Source organism: Abrus precatorius, unplaced genomic scaffold (assembly GCF_003935025.1).
Source record: "Abrus precatorius isolate BTA unplaced genomic scaffold, Abrus_2018 Scaffold7, whole genome shotgun sequence".
Taxonomy (NCBI): domain Eukaryota; kingdom Viridiplantae; phylum Streptophyta; class Magnoliopsida; order Fabales; family Fabaceae; genus Abrus; species Abrus precatorius.
In genome coordinates this window covers 8568894-8586096 of record NW_020874417.1, presented here as the reverse complement: position 1 = coordinate 8586096, position 17203 = coordinate 8568894, and the positions used below count along the sequence as shown (strand labels likewise).

Sequence of the window (17203 nt, the reverse complement as noted above, 5' to 3'; positions counted from 1 at the left end):
TTTAAAAATTAAAATAATAATAAAATATTTACTTATAATATAATAAACAAATATTTTCTATAAAATAATACCAAATATTTCATTAGATAATATATAACTTATACTTTTATAAATTTATCTTTGACCGATCAATAATTATTTTATTTTTATATAATATAAATTAATTATTAATAATGCTTGACAAAAATTATTTTTTAAGTTAATAATAAAAATTATTTAACTAAAAATATTCGTAATATTTTACATTATAGCGAAACCATGTTGTGTCAAGGTTCATTTATTGTAAATTTTATACAATTAATTTTAGTATAAATTTTTAAGAAAATGATTTATGCTAATGGTTAGTAAAATATTTTTTTAAAATGTACAAAAATTGAAAAAAAAAATTTCTTATCTAAATTTTTAAAACCTTATTATGAGAAAAATGCATTTGTTCCTTTTTTAATTTTAAAAGAAAATGATAAATATTATATCCTATAAAGTAAAATAAGGATCTTTTGCAATAACATGATCATTAAAGAAAATTTTGACCATTAAAATAATTAAATTTTTATTTTAAAAAATAATAAATCTACAATAAATGGATATGATATTATAAACATGGTGTAGTGAAATTTTTCCATTGAAGGATCTAAATCGTATAAAATAAATTAGATTTTATTTTAATTGACGAAGAAGGTTGAAAACTCTTCAAAAATATTACATTATACATGCAAATTAAGTTCTTTTAAGAATAATTTTTATTAAATTTATTTTTTGATAATTTTTTATAGAATATAAATTTAATTAATATTATTGTTAAGTAATTAAATATTAAAATGTTGATTGTGTATATTAAATTTAAATAAATTTTGTATTTATATATATAATTTAAAAAATATTAACATCCGTCTTTATGATTAAGGTTAAAACTTGAAAAGTGGTGTTTCTTATTAAAAAAAATTATTATTTGAAAATATAAAATCATAAATAATATTTTAAATAAAATATACTATCATTAAGTGGTTAAAATTAATTCCAAGAATTGAAGTTATCAAAATTAATAGTTATAATCAATATTAATTTATATTTTTAATGTTTTTATACATTAAACTAAATTTAACTAATAAAGTGCCGATTATGTTTTGAATAATATAAATTTATATAAGTAATTTATTTCTGTAAAACTTTCAATCTATTGATTGAAAATTCAACGTTCATAAAAGTTTAACAAAAGTTACACTTAAAATAAAATTTAACTTTTATATAAATATCCCTTCTAAATATAGTTAAAAAAATAATTATTATAAAAAAATTGACGAAATTTGGAGTTGATGAAGTAAAAAATAAAAAATTCTAATTGGTAAATGGTAACTACAAAAATTCTTGTTGAATCCAAACTGCAACATGTTTAAATTATAAATTTAGTTTTATAGAATTATATAACTTATGATATACAATTTTTAATATTTGATTTTATATATTATTATATTTGAAATATTTTTATTAATTTAAATTAAAAAAAATAAATTTTGAGGCAGAAAGAATGTGATAAATTTATAACTAGAAATGTAATTTATAAATAAATTTTTATTTTATTGTAATAATTTTTATAATTATATTTATGAGAGAATGTTATATTTATCGTAAAATGTTATTAAGCAATCACTTTTCGAGCCCGGTCTACTAACCCGTTTGCTTTGCTATTTCAACTTCTATTTTAGAAACAAATTCCTTTGTAAAATGTGTCTCGTAAAATACACTACTTCCGTTTTATAATTTATTTTAAAATAATAAAATAAATATACTAAACATTATAAATTTTTATATATAAATAAAGATATTTGTAAAAAATTAAAAAAATTATGAAAATTATGAAAATTCTAAAAATTATAAAAAATATTAAATAACAACTTTCATCTTCAAATTTTATAAAATGATTAGTAAACAAATAGAAAAAGTAATATCATTAATGTTTCACTTCCTACCTATAAAAAAATACCGTCATTTATGATATAGAATTTGATGTACTTTATATAAGTTTGGTCTATAATAAAGATTCATTAAAAAAAGTTGTACTAAATTAATCTACAAAACAAATAAAATTATTAACTTACATTTGGCCAATTATTAATTTTTAAAAATATAAAGTCAGAAAAAATATTTTAAAAAAACCTACAAATTAGTTCATTAATTTTCAAGTTCAACTTATTTAACTCGCTATTTAAATGAAAAAAAAATCAATAATTTTGTTGATACGGAAGCAATTATTTTGTTGATATTTCGTTTTATGCAATTTGTTGGTGTCGGTTAGAACAAAACTCAAAGAGCCCACCAACGTTCAACAGTGCCAGTGTACCATTCAGATTTGACAGGTGTCGTAATCCAACCATTCAATGAAAAAAAAAATCCAAAACGCTTTTAAAATTGAATAAAATGTATAATGTTTATATAATTTTTACCTAGTACTACAGATCCAATAAAATCTAATATTATAATTGAAAGTGTCAAATCTGCAAAAGGAAAGTAGAAAACCACTGTGATATTAATAAGTAAGAACAAAAAGAGATAATTAAAAAAATGAATTGGGTTATGTACCGTTTGGAGGGGCAACACATGGAGATGCTCTGTTTTAAAACTATAATTTTCTTAGGTTTAAAAATAGTTTGTAGCTATCCAACGATGTAATTGGAGTGCGAATATGATAAAAAGGTGGGTCACTGAGGTGGGTCACCCCACTAAATAACAAGCGTACAGAAGCTACACTATATCGAGGGAACTTCACTTGGGTCACTTTTTCAACTTCGTAAAATAACCATTTATCTTCATAATTCGATTCCTCCAAGATTTTACACAACTTTCATGAACCATCTCTTATACTTCTTTAATACCTTTTTTTTTTTTTATAATTTTAAGAAATTCAGAAAAAATAAGCATCGCTATTTAAAAAATAAAAAAAGAATTTTCCGACACCATTGACAAGGCCTTTAAATTAGGTTACATCTGAAAAAACAAAAAGAACTTGTTTGATGACTCACAACTCTCTGATAATTGGTCCATAAATTGCACTGCAGACAAAAGAGGATAGAGAAGGCTTATCTTCGAAGGCCAATGTCGTTTTGTTTAAACTTTAAAAAGTTCGAAAAAATCGTTTTCTTGATCGACAAGTTCTCTCTATTATGCTCTGTTAAATTAATTAAAAAATAGAAAACTAATCAACCTGTTAAATGAAATTACTGAAAATTGAAAAATTTAGTGTTACTGTGTGTTTGATAAGATATTTTAAATTGCTGAAAACCTTATTTAATAAAAATATCTCTGTTTTTGTAAACTAGCTTAAATGAAAAGTTATTAGTAATTTTTTTTAACTATACTTATATTAGTGATTTTTATTTGTAGTTACTTGCTGAGAGTGATTTTGTTGTTTTTGTTTCCATTATTTTTAAATAATTTCCTTCTTAATCATTCAATTTATAAAACCCTATTTTTTTTTTTTTACTTTTATTCTATTCAACCCTTTGACTATACTATTTTTTTATATTATTATTTTAATTTTAAGTTTTTTATTTTAATTATTGAATTTATTATTTAAATATTTGATAAAAAATTATTTTATCTTTATATTAATAAAAATTTCATATAAATTGTATTTATAAAAAATTAAAAATATGATGAAATAATTCTAATTAAATTTATTTTTTATTAAAAAGAAAGAAAATAAGTCATAAATAAAATTTAATATAGACAATCGCATATAAGGATCAAAAGTATTTTTTAAATTACAAAAATCTCTAAGAACTAGTACAAACAATCCAACTTTTACAGTAATAACATCCTCATTAGTTACTCTTCAATTATCAATTATATTCTCAATGTTTTTCACTAAAATAATAATAATTATATATTAAAAAATTTTAATACTAAATTATAATTGTGTATCAATAAAGTTGTAATAACAAAAATTAAAACTTACAATAATAATGAAAAATAATAATAATGCATTATCACACATAATAAGGGCAATACACAATTTCAACTAATATAAGTTATTATAATAATATTGACATAATTATGCATTTTTCTTTAAGTAGAATGTGAAGACTAAAATCATCAAAGCTAAAACTTCATGAGTTACCTAGTGAGCAAACAATAAGTTTAAAATTTATCGTCTTTAGACAAGTAGATTTAATGTACATTTAATAACTTCATTAATAAATTTTTAAATGAGTTATTCAAAGAACACACACTAAGTTTAAAATATATATATCCTTTAGGATGATGTTTTAAAGTTACAATTACATTCATCATATGCACCATGCTACACTTGATGTTTGGAAAAAGGAAATTTTTTGTAAGTCCCAAAAGTCCTTACCAAACTTGCATGATAAAGAGAACCCAAGGTTTTAAGGAGTATTTTTTTCGACACGTTCTGTTGAAAAGCCAGTCATACCTTATTTTGTCAAAGTTAGAAGTCACATTCTGAAGAGTTTTTGAAGGGTCTTAAGAAGTGCCCCATTTCTTGTTGAAAAAAAAAGTCACATCTCAAGTAGTTTTGGAGATTTTGAGTCTAGAGTTGAAAACATCCAAAACCAATTAAAAAAGAGGACCCTCGACAGATTTGGTTGAAAACTTGTCAAATAAGAAACTGACAAAGGAAATTATTTAAGTCCAAGAGACAAGGTGGAGCTAAAAAAGGTAAAAAAAAATATCGAAAGAATTACAAGGTTTGAAGCGATTACTAAAACAGCAGTTACCAATGATTTCCACTAGTTAAAGGTCAGAGACACGAAGAACCGATCGTAGGAAATAATAATTATGAAGAAGACATAATCACGAGCGATTATAGATAATAGGTGACAGATGTTGAAGACAAATACGTGCAGAAAACAATTATCAAGAAACCCACGAAAGGAGGAGAGCGATTGAAATGCATATACCTATAAATAGTACTAAGCTTTACATTACGGAGGACGACTTTTTGCACTATACAGCAGCACTTAAAATTTTTTGCACACTAAAAGTTTTCATCGAGACAGAGACTAGCTACCAGGAGACTTCCAATTCTAGTTGTTCCTAGCAAAAATTGTACATCTACATTCCTGCAATTTACCTTTGACAATTTAATGCACGCATAGTTTGTTTTTTAACTCTTTTACATTCAGGTCAATAATGTTTTACTATTTTATTATTTCTACTTAATTTTTTATTTTATGATGTGGATTTGAATTGTTATATTAAGAACACACTTAAAAGAATATAAGAAAATTTAAAATTTAATCTCAGATTATTCTTAAATTTATTTGTTTGCCAATTATAATTTTCACCATAAACACATGTAATTATAAGTTTTTATTTTTGTGCCTTGGAATTATTATTTTATCATGATGTCTTACTTCCAGTTAGCATTGTGATGTTTAAGTGTATTTGTTTAGTTCAATTTCAGAGTGTCCTCGCCTTTCTTTGTAGATCAAGATAGATAGAGATCTACACTCAAGGATTGATTCACTCACTTCTATCCGTATCCATCAAAGTGCAACTAATAGATATATATATAAACCATTTACCATCTTTCAACATTCAATCTAAGAAATTTGTGATATACATTCTATTAGTTTTTTTTTTCCTGTGTCCAAAGTTAAAGACTGCGAGAGATCTCAAAATCGAAAGGATCCAAGAATAATATTTGCTCGTGGTTCGTAATTGTCGTTGGCATGAGAGAATTCGCATATAGTAAAGTTCAAAAACAAAAAAAAAATTATCAAATAGATTCACCTTATACATATAAACGCAAAAGGATTTTACACCGTTACAATAACCCTTCAAATTCAAGTTAATTTCCCCTTAACTTGGAATGGTTAGCTATTATATATACTTCTATAAATAAAATCTATCTACAATAGACGATCCTTCTCTCTCTTTTATTATTTGATCAAGCTGGTTTACCTTTACCATGTTAGCATCTTCTTTAGTAAATTTTACTACTCTTAATTTTTATTAAATATTCTTTGGTAAATATTTTATTCATTATATTATTTGATAATTTATTTTTTTACAAACAAAATTATTATTTAAAATTATTATTTAGTAATGAATTAAAATGCATAAAATAGAAACATAAACTTAAACTTTTTATATATTACATAAATAGTTATAAAGAGGGGTTATTGTCACTTTCATATGTTTATTAATTATCTTATTTAAATAATTTTTATCTAAAATATTCTTATTATTAATGTTGTTATAAGAAGGGAAAAAGAGTACTTTAAAAAATCACTTAAATAAAAGTGACAATAAATATTTAGAAGAATCAATAGATACACTCATAGTTACTCAAAAAAAAAGTATAAAATGAAACTAAAAGAAAAACAGAGTTACAATACCATAACTTTTGAAAGTACTAGGGAAAGGTTGGTGCTTGCTAGTGTGAGAGTGAGGGAGGAGAACTCAGGGTTTTGTCTCACCACTTATTCCATGACCATTTGAAGACTCTTGTAGGTCATTTTATTGCCACACACCAAATCACCAACAGAACAAAAATACATAAACGACATGTTGGCAAAATAACACTGTATTGAACCAAATCCTATGTTTCTCCATCCCAAAGGTTAGGAACAGACACAACTGGCCCGTTGTTGACACGATTCTGCTTTATTTGATTAATCTTTTCATGGTCATCTTTTGTAAGAGACCAATCAAATATTTCCAAATTTTCCTTCATTCTCTCCTTATTATAGCTCTTCACCGCCATGGTCGCCTCTAGCTCATACAACCATCTAAGACATACCTACAACATATTGAAACATCCAGTAGTTAAGTAATCAAGATCTAAGTTATTACTTGAGTGAAAATACGAAGCATTGCAACAATGATGATTTTTAGATAATCATATGTAACAATTCATATCACTTACCACTAACTTAAATGAGCTTAAGTTTAACCATATAATCATCTATAAATAATAAAATTATTCATTTCAATTAACCTTATCTTATTTCATTGTATGGCTAAGATTAGTCCCCTGCCTACGTAGTATAATAATACGGGGTACATGTCCCCACTGAATTTAATTTATTTTAATACTATTATAACATTAGATTATCAATTAATTTTTACTGCACTTAACTTTGTGCTCACTATGAAAAAAAGATTGTATCCTATACTATTGTATGATTAAGATTAGTTTCTCCAACCACTGACTTGGTATGACCTGATATGTTTCTTACATATAAGGAAAGTTAAAATCGATTCTTTGAACATGAAAGAATCTTAAAATTGTAACCTGAGCAATAGTTTTGCCGTGGGCCTCAGCAATTTCTTTGAGTATTTCACTGTCCATAACTTCATTGGTACCCCATCTGGTCCCTTTGGCTCCCAAAGGAGAAAATGCAGTTATGATTACACCCTTCGCTTCACAGTATTCTCTTAGCTTTTTCTGATGCCATGCAGGATTCATCTCCACCTATTAATATGGAGGCAACATCAACAACCGAATATATGATCAACACTGCTGAAACTAATATCTATTTTGTTAGTATCAACCCTTAAAATTGAGTTTAAGCATATAAATATAATAAACTTTTTAATCAAAAGTAAAATATATATTACATAGATGATATAAAAAGTATAACAAATGTTTAATTTTCTAATAAAAAATTTATGATTATGAGATACTAACCTTCAACCTCTAGAGCTGAAGTTAACATTATCCAATTAGTATAGGTAAAAAGATGAGCAAGATGATCTTACTTGATTGACAGAAGGAGGAATGGTAGCAATTGAGAGAAGATTTTCAAGCTTCTTGCAAGTGAAGTTGCTGACTCCTATAGATTTTGTAAGGCCAAGTTTCTGACATTCTTCCATTGCAGTCCACACTCCCTTTAAGTCAAATGTTGTTATTAATTCCTCACCATATGGAATTTGCCAATTTCCAGGCTTCACACTAATGGGCCAGTGGATCAAATAAAGGTCCAAATATTCTAACTTCAGGGTCCTGCATAATGCCATCAATTTATTTCAGTCATTGGGTTCAAGTTGCATATATGTGCATGTTTGAATTCATATTCAAATCATCTTAGGTTTTAATTTGCTTCAATACTACTAATTATAGTTTCTGCATTAAATATTCCTTTATAAGCTTTAAACGTGTTTTCAAACACACGATTAAGTGTAATAGCACAAAACTTAGGTCCCAATTTCTAATTTTGATTGAAGAACTGGAAAAAAAGTACTTTACCTATGTGCTCTGACAACAAATTATTTAGACACAGGTGAATAAAAAGACATACAAAACCTACGATGTAAGAGATTAAAGAGGCACTCAAATCAATCGATAGAAATTGAAGAATTATTTGTATCGGACACAATTTTTTGGGCTTTGAATATTGAATAAACTACAGAGCAACTTTCTGAGAACGCACTGAAATTTAATTTAATTATAAAAAATATAAAACAGCAAGTACTCAACATGGAAACCCAACATGGAAATCCAAAACATAATATATACCTTAATTATTACAAATTAAAATAACCACAATCACTAATGAAAATCTTTCTGATATAATTTAGTATAAAAAGGAATGATTTGCTTACTGAAGTGATTTGTGCAGAGCAGGAAGTACAAGATGAGGAAAATTGTCAGTTACCCAGAGCTTAGAAGTGATGAAAAGCTCCTCTCTAGATTTTATTAGACCAAGCTGAAGAGCTTCAGCTATGGCTTCACCCAAAGCCTCTTCAGATCCATAGATTGATGCAGTGTCAAAGTGTCTGTAACCCAATTTGATAGCTTCAATCGCTGCCACTTTGGTGGTTTCTGCATCGCTTTTGTTAGTAGAAGCTGCAGTTCCAAATGCTATCACTGGCATGCTGCATCCATTAGAGGAAGATTTGAGAACAACTTGGGGAATTTTGGCAGAAGACATGTTGTTGGGGTCACACGCACACCTTCTTTTGCTATATGCTTTACCTTCTTATCTTGCCATTCCACATATCAAGTCAGCATAAAAGAAAGAGCGTTATGAATCTCTTTATGCACAAAAGAATTGGGTTAAAATATTTTTATAATAATTTTTTATCTCAGGAGTTTTTTCTTTATCACATCACTTTCTTTGTTACTTTTCTTTTATCTAAGCTATAACAAAAATATACAATTATTTTTGTATAAATTACATTTTTTTTAAAAGGATTTGTCATCTTCATGACGTGGGTCACGTTGAAAATAATGTAGCTGACATGACAGTATAATTCAAATTTTTAATGTAAAAGTTATTGATATGTAATGAATATCTAGAAAAATTAAAAAAAGGGTTGGAGACGTTTGGTAAGAAAAAAATATCTAGTTAATTTTACCACTTTAATATTGTTTATTAAATAGTTATTTTTAATTTTTAAAGTAATGCTATTAATAAATAAAATTAATATTTAGAAAAGGCAAAGAGTTAAAATTGGTTATTTTAATGCGAGATGGGCTCCGACAGTAACAAGCGAAGCTTGAACTTGCACCCATGTAGTTGGTTGCATTCAAGAAATTTTTTAATGTTCCCATATCATATATTTTAATAAAAAAGATAATAATACGTGACAAGGCATGAATGGTAAGAACAACATGATTCTGGACTACTTAGAAATTTGTCGATGAATTCTAGTACAGCACATGTCGGATTCAATATGAAACGAGTAACTTTTAATTTGATCTTTTAAAATTCAATGAGTTATTACCTTTATTTTTAAAAAATTAGATTCATTAATTTAATCTTTAAAATTTAAACTTATTCAAGAATAAGTATGGATAAATTTATTCTATTTAATAATATTAAACTTTATTAATTTGATAGTTAAATTAAATATTATCATTAAATAAATTTAGTCTACAAAATATATATCTATTTGTAAACTTTACAATGATAAAGTTCTATCATTGCTCGTGAAATACTGTAGTGTTACTGCTGATCTACTTCTCTCTGTGTTGACCCAGTTGTGTTGAATTTGTTATTTCCTGCTCGACTTGCTTTCGAGGGTTCTGGTTTATCACCCAGCTCATTTGTTTTTTCATTTTTTCTTTTTACTTATAATTATAAACTTGTAGCCTTGATTTATTTTAATTTTAGTTTTTAAAGATTTGTAGGAAAAAGGTAAAAATAGAAGAAAAAATTATTTTTAATGTTTTTATAGTGATAAACTAACCTCTTCTTCTATTATCTATTGTTAATTTTGTATGTTTCAATTAATATATGTGAAGATTGTTAACATAACAAGTATGAGCGAAAAAATCTTGAGTATAAAGATAAATGTTTATACAAGTGACACGAACTCATAATTTAATACCTTAAAGATTTAAGTTAGAAATAAAATTTAAATTTATTTGTATAATTTGCTCATGATTCATTTAAAAAAAAATTACATTGACTATTTAATTTATCCTAAAAATGTAAATCACATCGACTAAAGCACGTTAATATCTATATTTTTTTATTACATCTTATAATAATAATGTAAAGAATAACATCATTTTATACGTTAAAAATATTTCTTCCATTTTTTCTATTTAAGCTTTTGTTTTACCTGTTTAACTATAGCTTTCATATTTCCTAATTAAGTATGGATAAAACAAGTCACATAGTTAATTTGAGAAACTACATGTTAAGTGAGATTTCATTATCGGCGGGGGAGAGATAGCTAGAGGCGGCGCTACCAGTACCTTATGAGATTTTTCCACGACTTTCGAGAAAAATCATAAAGAATTGTTGCTTTCTGTAATTGCGTTTACCATTAAATACTCCAATCTGTCCGTTAATTTCTTTTTCATGGTGACCTGACTGCAAGTAGATGGACGCATAGGGAAAATTATGGTCGGTGAGAAGAGAGAGGACCGAATGCGGAAAGGACTAGATGAATGACTCGTACGACATTCCTAGAACCTTCATTTCTATATGAAATGTGGCTTGACCTTTTAGTGCAGGTTACCCGATCTAATGAGAAAAGGTTCGAAAGGCGCCGTGCGATGGGGTGGGAGTGGACGGACCACCGTCCCCGTAGGAGACGCCATCGTCGATAACGATGGGAGTTTAGGAACAGAAGTCATGAAATCCGATTGGCGATCGATTTTGGAAATGAACGACATCGTTTCATGAACCGAGAGAGGGTGGACAAATGTACTAATTAAAAAGTAATAAAGAAATTTTTTATAAAAGTTAAAAAATTATCGCTTCATATAAATTATTTTTAAGTATTAAGAATAATTTGATTTGATTGATTAAATATAATAAAATTATAACAAATAAAAAAAGAGTTTAATAATAATAATAAATTAAAAAAATAGTAATGTAATATATGAGAGATGAACATAAGATTTATAAGTTTATTTATTATACTTTTTTATATTCTAATTAATTTAATTTTAATATTAGTATTCAAATATTTGTCAATCACTCATAATTAATTTCATTAACACCCAATGATCATATAATGTCAATATTCTTTTTTCTGAACAAATACCTCCAATGATCATGCAAGGTAATTAGTCGAGAAAACATGAAGACCCTGTGAGTTTGTTGATTCAATAACGATTGAAAGAAAAGAATTAAATGTGATTAACCTAACTCCTTATCTCGTTTTATTCTATAATTCTGTTAATTAAATGTGGTACGATCGCCTACAATGTAATTAACTATAAGATGCTAAGGGTGATCAAATTTTAACATACACAATACATTTTAATAGAATAAAAATCAAACATTAAAGAAAAATAATACCAAAATTAAAAGTAAAATCACACTAAGTTTGTAGTAGGATCTGCCATAACCCTACTTATGAGTTTAGCTACTCATAACAAAATAAACTACGAAGAAACATAATAAATAAACTCATAACCACAAAGACAAAGAGAGTTCTTGTTCTTCAAAGGGGCGCTCAATTACTTGCTTGGACTTTAAGGGGAAGTTCGTTGTCCTTGCCAATAGTCTCAAATATGAGTTTGGTTAGAACTAATAAGGGAAAGAAGGTGTGTAGAGAAGTAGAAGTATGTCAAGTGTGGAACATAAGACTTCTTTATATAGGCTATGTCTTGAGTTTCCAATTGGTTGAACTCTATCTTTTCAAATCAATTTTATCCACAATTAGAATCGCTCCAAATCTTTATATCTAAGTTTAAATTTTAAATTCAAAATTCAAACTCAACTTCACATAGCACAGTCAAGGACTAAAAATATCTAATTTTTATCTAGAATATTTCCATAATGCACTAATAACAACTTCTAATTAAACTGCAACAATTAATAATATAATTAGTGTATATATATATATATATATATATATATATATATATATATATATAATAGAGTTTAAGTGTATAAATATAAGTTACAAAATATATTGGGTTAGATGTGGGCAATATGTGGGTGGGTTGTTTGAGAGTGGGGAAAAAGTTATTCTAGAAACAAATTCAGATCCTGCCCATGAGAAGAGCGTGGATAGGTTGTGTGACTCAGACCTGTTTGGACTATATGCTTTGTTTTGTGGTACATTGCAAACTAAAGACAAGGGAAAAGTGGATTATGAGGTCTCCTAAAACAACTCCCTTCAATCCAAAATTCATGACAAGAAAGAGGGGCTAAATCTGCGAGAAACATTGCGTCAGGGTTGTCGTATGGTCGAAGCTGATGGCAAATTGAAACAGCAAGCTACCTTTATAGAATCTCCACAAAAGAATTTCCGGGATCATATCAAGGAAATTTTGATGCCCTCAAGGTTGAAAAGGAAAGGGAAATCCATTAGTAGTGCGTCAGAATCTGCTCCACATGGTTCATCGAGTTCGCATCTCTCTGTTCAAGCACTGATTAGGAAAGTGGGCCCATCAGTGGTAGAGGGAGACTCTTCTTGTTTTGGTGCCGATGGTGATGATGATGATATGGCGTCACGATTGATGTTTATCGGACAATAGGTTGGTTTGGTGATTCAAGGCAATGAAGATGAGGTCTGTGAGAAGTTGATTGAGATGGAGAGACATGACCAAAATATTATTGTTGAACATGGGGTTCGCTCTGGTTCCTCATGAAGATTGCTTCTTTTAATGTTCGTGGATTGGGGGGTGAGGTGAAGCGTAAGAAGGTGTTAGAGTTTGTTCATGTTGAAGGTTTAGATTTTTTGGTGATTCAAGAAACGAAGCTTAAGACGTGCGATCATCATTTCAATGCGTGTCTATAGGGTGCAGCGGATTTCATATGGGTTGTTTTTCTTTCTGTTGGGTGTAGCGGTGGTATGCTTTCCATTTGGGACTCTTCCAAAGGTAAAATGCTTTTCTCCTTTTCTGGTATTGGATTCCTTGGTATATGCTTGCAAATGGTGTTGAGTGAAAATTTGTGTGTGGAGGTGAATGTCTATGCATCATGTAGACTAGGAGAGAAGTGTGAGTTTTGGGAGAAGTTGATTATGTCTAGGCAAGGCTTTGACAGGTTTCTGTGGTGTGTTTTGGGTGATTTCAATGCAGTGAGAAAGGTGGGGTACTCAGTCCGATCATGGAATTCTAGAAATGGAAGGCTTTAATTCCTTTATTCAAGATATGGAGTTGATGGATCTTCCGCTAGTGGGTAAGAAATATATATGGATATGAGGAGATGCTTCTATGATGAGCAGGCTTGATAGAGTATTAGTTTCTAGTTCCTAGTTGGATGCTTGGGGTGATGGTTATGTTTAAGTTCTGAGCTGACATGTGTCAGATCATTGTCCAATTATTTTGAAAGATAAGGTGGTAAATTGGGGCCCAAAATCGTTTCAGTTTAATAATTGCTAGTTGTCTCATAAGGAGGTTTCATGGTTGTTGGAGAAAGCTTGGGGAAGAGAGGTTGCAATGCCTTGGGGTGCTCAGAGATCTAGTCAGCGGTTGTGAAATGTTAAAATTGCTTTAAAAAAAATAGAATATGGAGGTTTTTGGAAAGATTGAGATGGTGATCAAGGACTTAACACATGAGCTGAGCCTTCTTGATCATAAAAATTTGGTAATGGGTCTTTCTGAGGAGGAGAAGATGTGTCAACCAGAGCTATTGAGTGATATTGGCGGGCTAGGAAGAAAAAGGAGAGTCCCTTAGCTCAAAAGGCTAGGGTGAAGTGGGGCAAGGAAGGGGATCGCAATACAAAGTATTTCAACCTTTGTGTGCAAGGGAGAAGGCGTAAAAATCATATTCATCTGCTTCAATTCGGGGAAAGGCCTATTGAAGAGGTTCAAGAAATCAAATATGGGGTGGTTTCGTACTTTGAAGAACATTTTCGGAGTAGGAATTGGGCTCACCCTATACTTGATGTTATTGATATGTGTGGAGTTTCAGACATACAAAATGTTGGGTTGACAAATGCTTTCTTAGAGGAGGAGGTAAGAAGGTTGATGATGGACTGTGAGCGAGACAAGAGTCCGAGTCCGAATGGGTTTAATTTTGTGTTTCTTAAGCGATTTTGGGAATTAGTTAAGGGTGAAGTGATGTGTATGTTTGCTAAATTTTACGCAAATGGAAAACTTCCTAAAGCTTTGCTCTCCTATTTTGTGGCTTTGGTTCCTAAGTGTCTTGCCCGCAACGTGTTTCAGGTTTTCAACCTATTTCTTGCTAGGATGCCTATACAAGATTGTTTTAAGTTGTTGGCAAATAGGTTGAAATGGGTCTTGCATCAGTAATCGCGGAACAACAATCCGCTTTTATCCTAGGTAGGAACATGTTAGATAGCGTACTGGTGGCGAATGAAACCATTGATTATGTGTTGAGACATAACATGAGATGTTTTGTTCTAAAGATTGATTATAAGAAGGCCTATGACTTAATAGAGTGGGGTTATTTATTGGTTATGTTACATAACTTTGGATTTTCTGAAAAGTGGGTAGGTTGAATGGAAGCATGAATGTGTGGCAAAAATTTGTCTCTCTAATTAATGGCAGCCCCACAACGAAGGATCTAATTCGGTGTGGTCTAAAGCATGGGGACCTTCTAGCCTTTTTTCTATTTCTTATGGCAACTAAGGGTTTAGGAATTCTTATATGCAAAGTTGTGGGTAATGGTTTGTTTTCAGGTGTGAAGATTGGGGATGGGGGGCTAGAAATTTCTTTGCTACAATTTGCGGATGACACTCTTATAATGAGTGAAGCAACAATGCATAATTTGTGGACCTTGAAAGCAGTCCTTCGTAGTTTTGAGTTAACATCTGGTATAAAAATTAACTTTCATAAAAGTTGTGTGTTGGGGGTGAATACGGGTGATGAGTTTGAAAGTTTGACTGCTGAGTTTTAAAATTAAAAGATTGGGAAATTCCTGTTGAAGTATCTTGGACTATAATTAGGTGTCAACCCAAGGAAGTCTAGTTCATGGAAACGTGTGATTGAAGCTCTTAAAAAATGGTTAGCCTTATGGAAGTATAGATATTTATTGATTGGTGGAAGGGTTACTTTGATTAATGTTGTCCTCAATACAATGCCATTATAACTTTTTATGGAGGGGTATCAAAGATGGGTCTAAAATCTCATGGGTGAAATGGGATCTTGTGTGTTGTCTGCAAAAGGATGGCGACTTGGGCATTCGTAATGTGGAGTGGTTTAACTGGGCCTTTCTTGGGAAATGGATATGGTGTGGTGTTAATAGTACTAGTTCTTTATGGGTTCGTGTTTTGGAAGCAAAGTATGGTAGGTTGGTCTCTTCTATTCATAGACCTATTGTGAATAATAAGAGTTCTATGTGGTGGCGTGATCTGATAGTGGTAATTCAACAAGGTAACTCTTTGGCTAGATGAGAAGCTAGATAGGTGTGTGGGGGCTGGTGTGAATACTCTGTTTTGGTGGGATAAGTGGGTTGGTGAGACGTTTTCACGTTTATTTACGGTCGCAAGGAATGTGGATTCCAATGTTCTGGAAAATGGTTTCCATAATGAAACTAGGTGAGTACGAGAAGTGAGTTGGAGGAGAAATTTGTTTTAACATGAGCACCCTATTAATAACCTCATATTAGAGCTTATGGACAGTGTTTATGTGAGGGGTTTAGAAGAAAATAAATGAGTTTGGAGAGTTGATTCTTCAATGTGCTATTTAATTCAGTCTGCTTATTTATTGTTATATGAACAGATGGACTGTTCAAATAATGTTGCACTTGTTACGGTGGACGTCCTGAGAAAGCAAGAAAGCTGTGGAAAGGGAAGGTTCTTCTCAAGTGTATTATTTTTGCCTGAAAATTATTGGTGAATGCACTTCCCTTAGAGAGTTGTTAGTTAGTCACTGTGTCCATATAGCTGATACTTCCTACTGTTTCTGTTCTTATTTAGAATAAATTCTAAGTCATTTGTTTTTACTGTGTTCGGTTTCATCTAGGATCTGTTACTTTACTGTTTGTTGGCTTAGATTTGTAGTGATTTTGCCGACATATATTTCTTCTCAACTTTTGGCTTGGATTTGTGCTAGTAGTAGCAAAAGTGAACGTCATACCTGCTTATTATTTGGATTAATGTTATGTGGTCTTTATGGCTACATAGGAATAATATCGTGTTTTCTGCTGGTGTGTTGATGAAAGAGAGTTGTTAGATTCTATTATTTTGAGATGTTGGAAGTGGTTGTCACTATGTAACAAGGGAAATTCAATTACTCTTGCTAATTGACACTTAAATGCACGTGTCTTCTTTTTAAAAGCATAGAATGATTATGCTTATGCTTCTTTGTATTTTTTTTTCTTTTTTTAGAATATCAGTTTATTTTCTTTCTTTATGTAAGGGTTTTGAATACCCCTTTTAATAATATTTGTTTGCCTATAAAAAAAAGTGAGATTTCATTATTTGTTCGTATTGTTTTTTAAGCATAGCTAAAGTTGATTTCAAGAATCACTGATTCTATTCTATTCAATAAAAGATTATGATAGTAGCTACTTTTTTCTTTTTAAAAAAAATATTTTAACAAATTATGAACTCTTCTACTTAGATAATAGTTGACTATCTGTATTTCTATTAGTGAAATTTTTATTTTAGTAGTAAAAAATATATCTGAAAAAATATATATGAAAATACCCAACATTTGTCATTTGCTAAAGACAATTTGCTTGGCCAAGCTTCCTTTCCTACAAGTCCAAGTTTTTTTTTCCTCGTGGAGCCAAAAATGAAGCTTCCTTGAATTCGTTGTTGTCCAAGTGCAACTACTTGCGATTTTTAGATTTAGTTTATTCTGAATACAAGAGTTTACCTCCCTCTGTTGGTAAGTTGAAGCATTTAAGATGTC

General features: G+C 29.4%; 1 protein-coding gene across 1 annotated transcript; it reads right to left on the bottom strand.

Annotated features, from left to right (window-relative positions):
* Window positions 1-6244: 6244 nt before the first annotated feature.
* Window positions 6245-9004, bottom strand: LOC113871299 (NAD(P)H-dependent 6'-deoxychalcone synthase-like). The gene is made up of 4 exons (XM_027508322.1): window positions 8569-9004; window positions 7726-7969; window positions 7259-7438; window positions 6245-6763 (listed from the first exon to the last, which is right to left on the bottom strand). The coding sequence occupies exons 1-4, from the start codon at window positions 8895-8897 to the stop codon at window positions 6563-6565; spliced, it is 954 nt and encodes a 317-aa protein (XP_027364123.1). The 5' UTR covers window positions 8898-9004; the 3' UTR covers window positions 6245-6562.
* Window positions 9005-17203: the final 8199 nt, after the last annotated feature.

Bases quoted from the DNA above. Each gene is read 5' to 3' on its own strand.
- LOC113871299 (XM_027508322.1), bottom strand. From the start codon at position 8,897: ATGTCTTCTGCCAAAATTCCCCAAGTTGTTCTCAAATCTTCCTCTAAT. The intron at 7,439-7,725 runs GTAAGATCATCT...CCATATTAATAG, and splicing joins TTCCTCCTTCTGTCAATCAA to GTGGAGATGAATCCTGCATG. The intron at 6,764-7,258 runs GTTACAATTTTA...AATATGTTGTAG, and splicing joins ACGGCAAAACTATTGCTCAG to GTATGTCTTAGATGGTTGTA.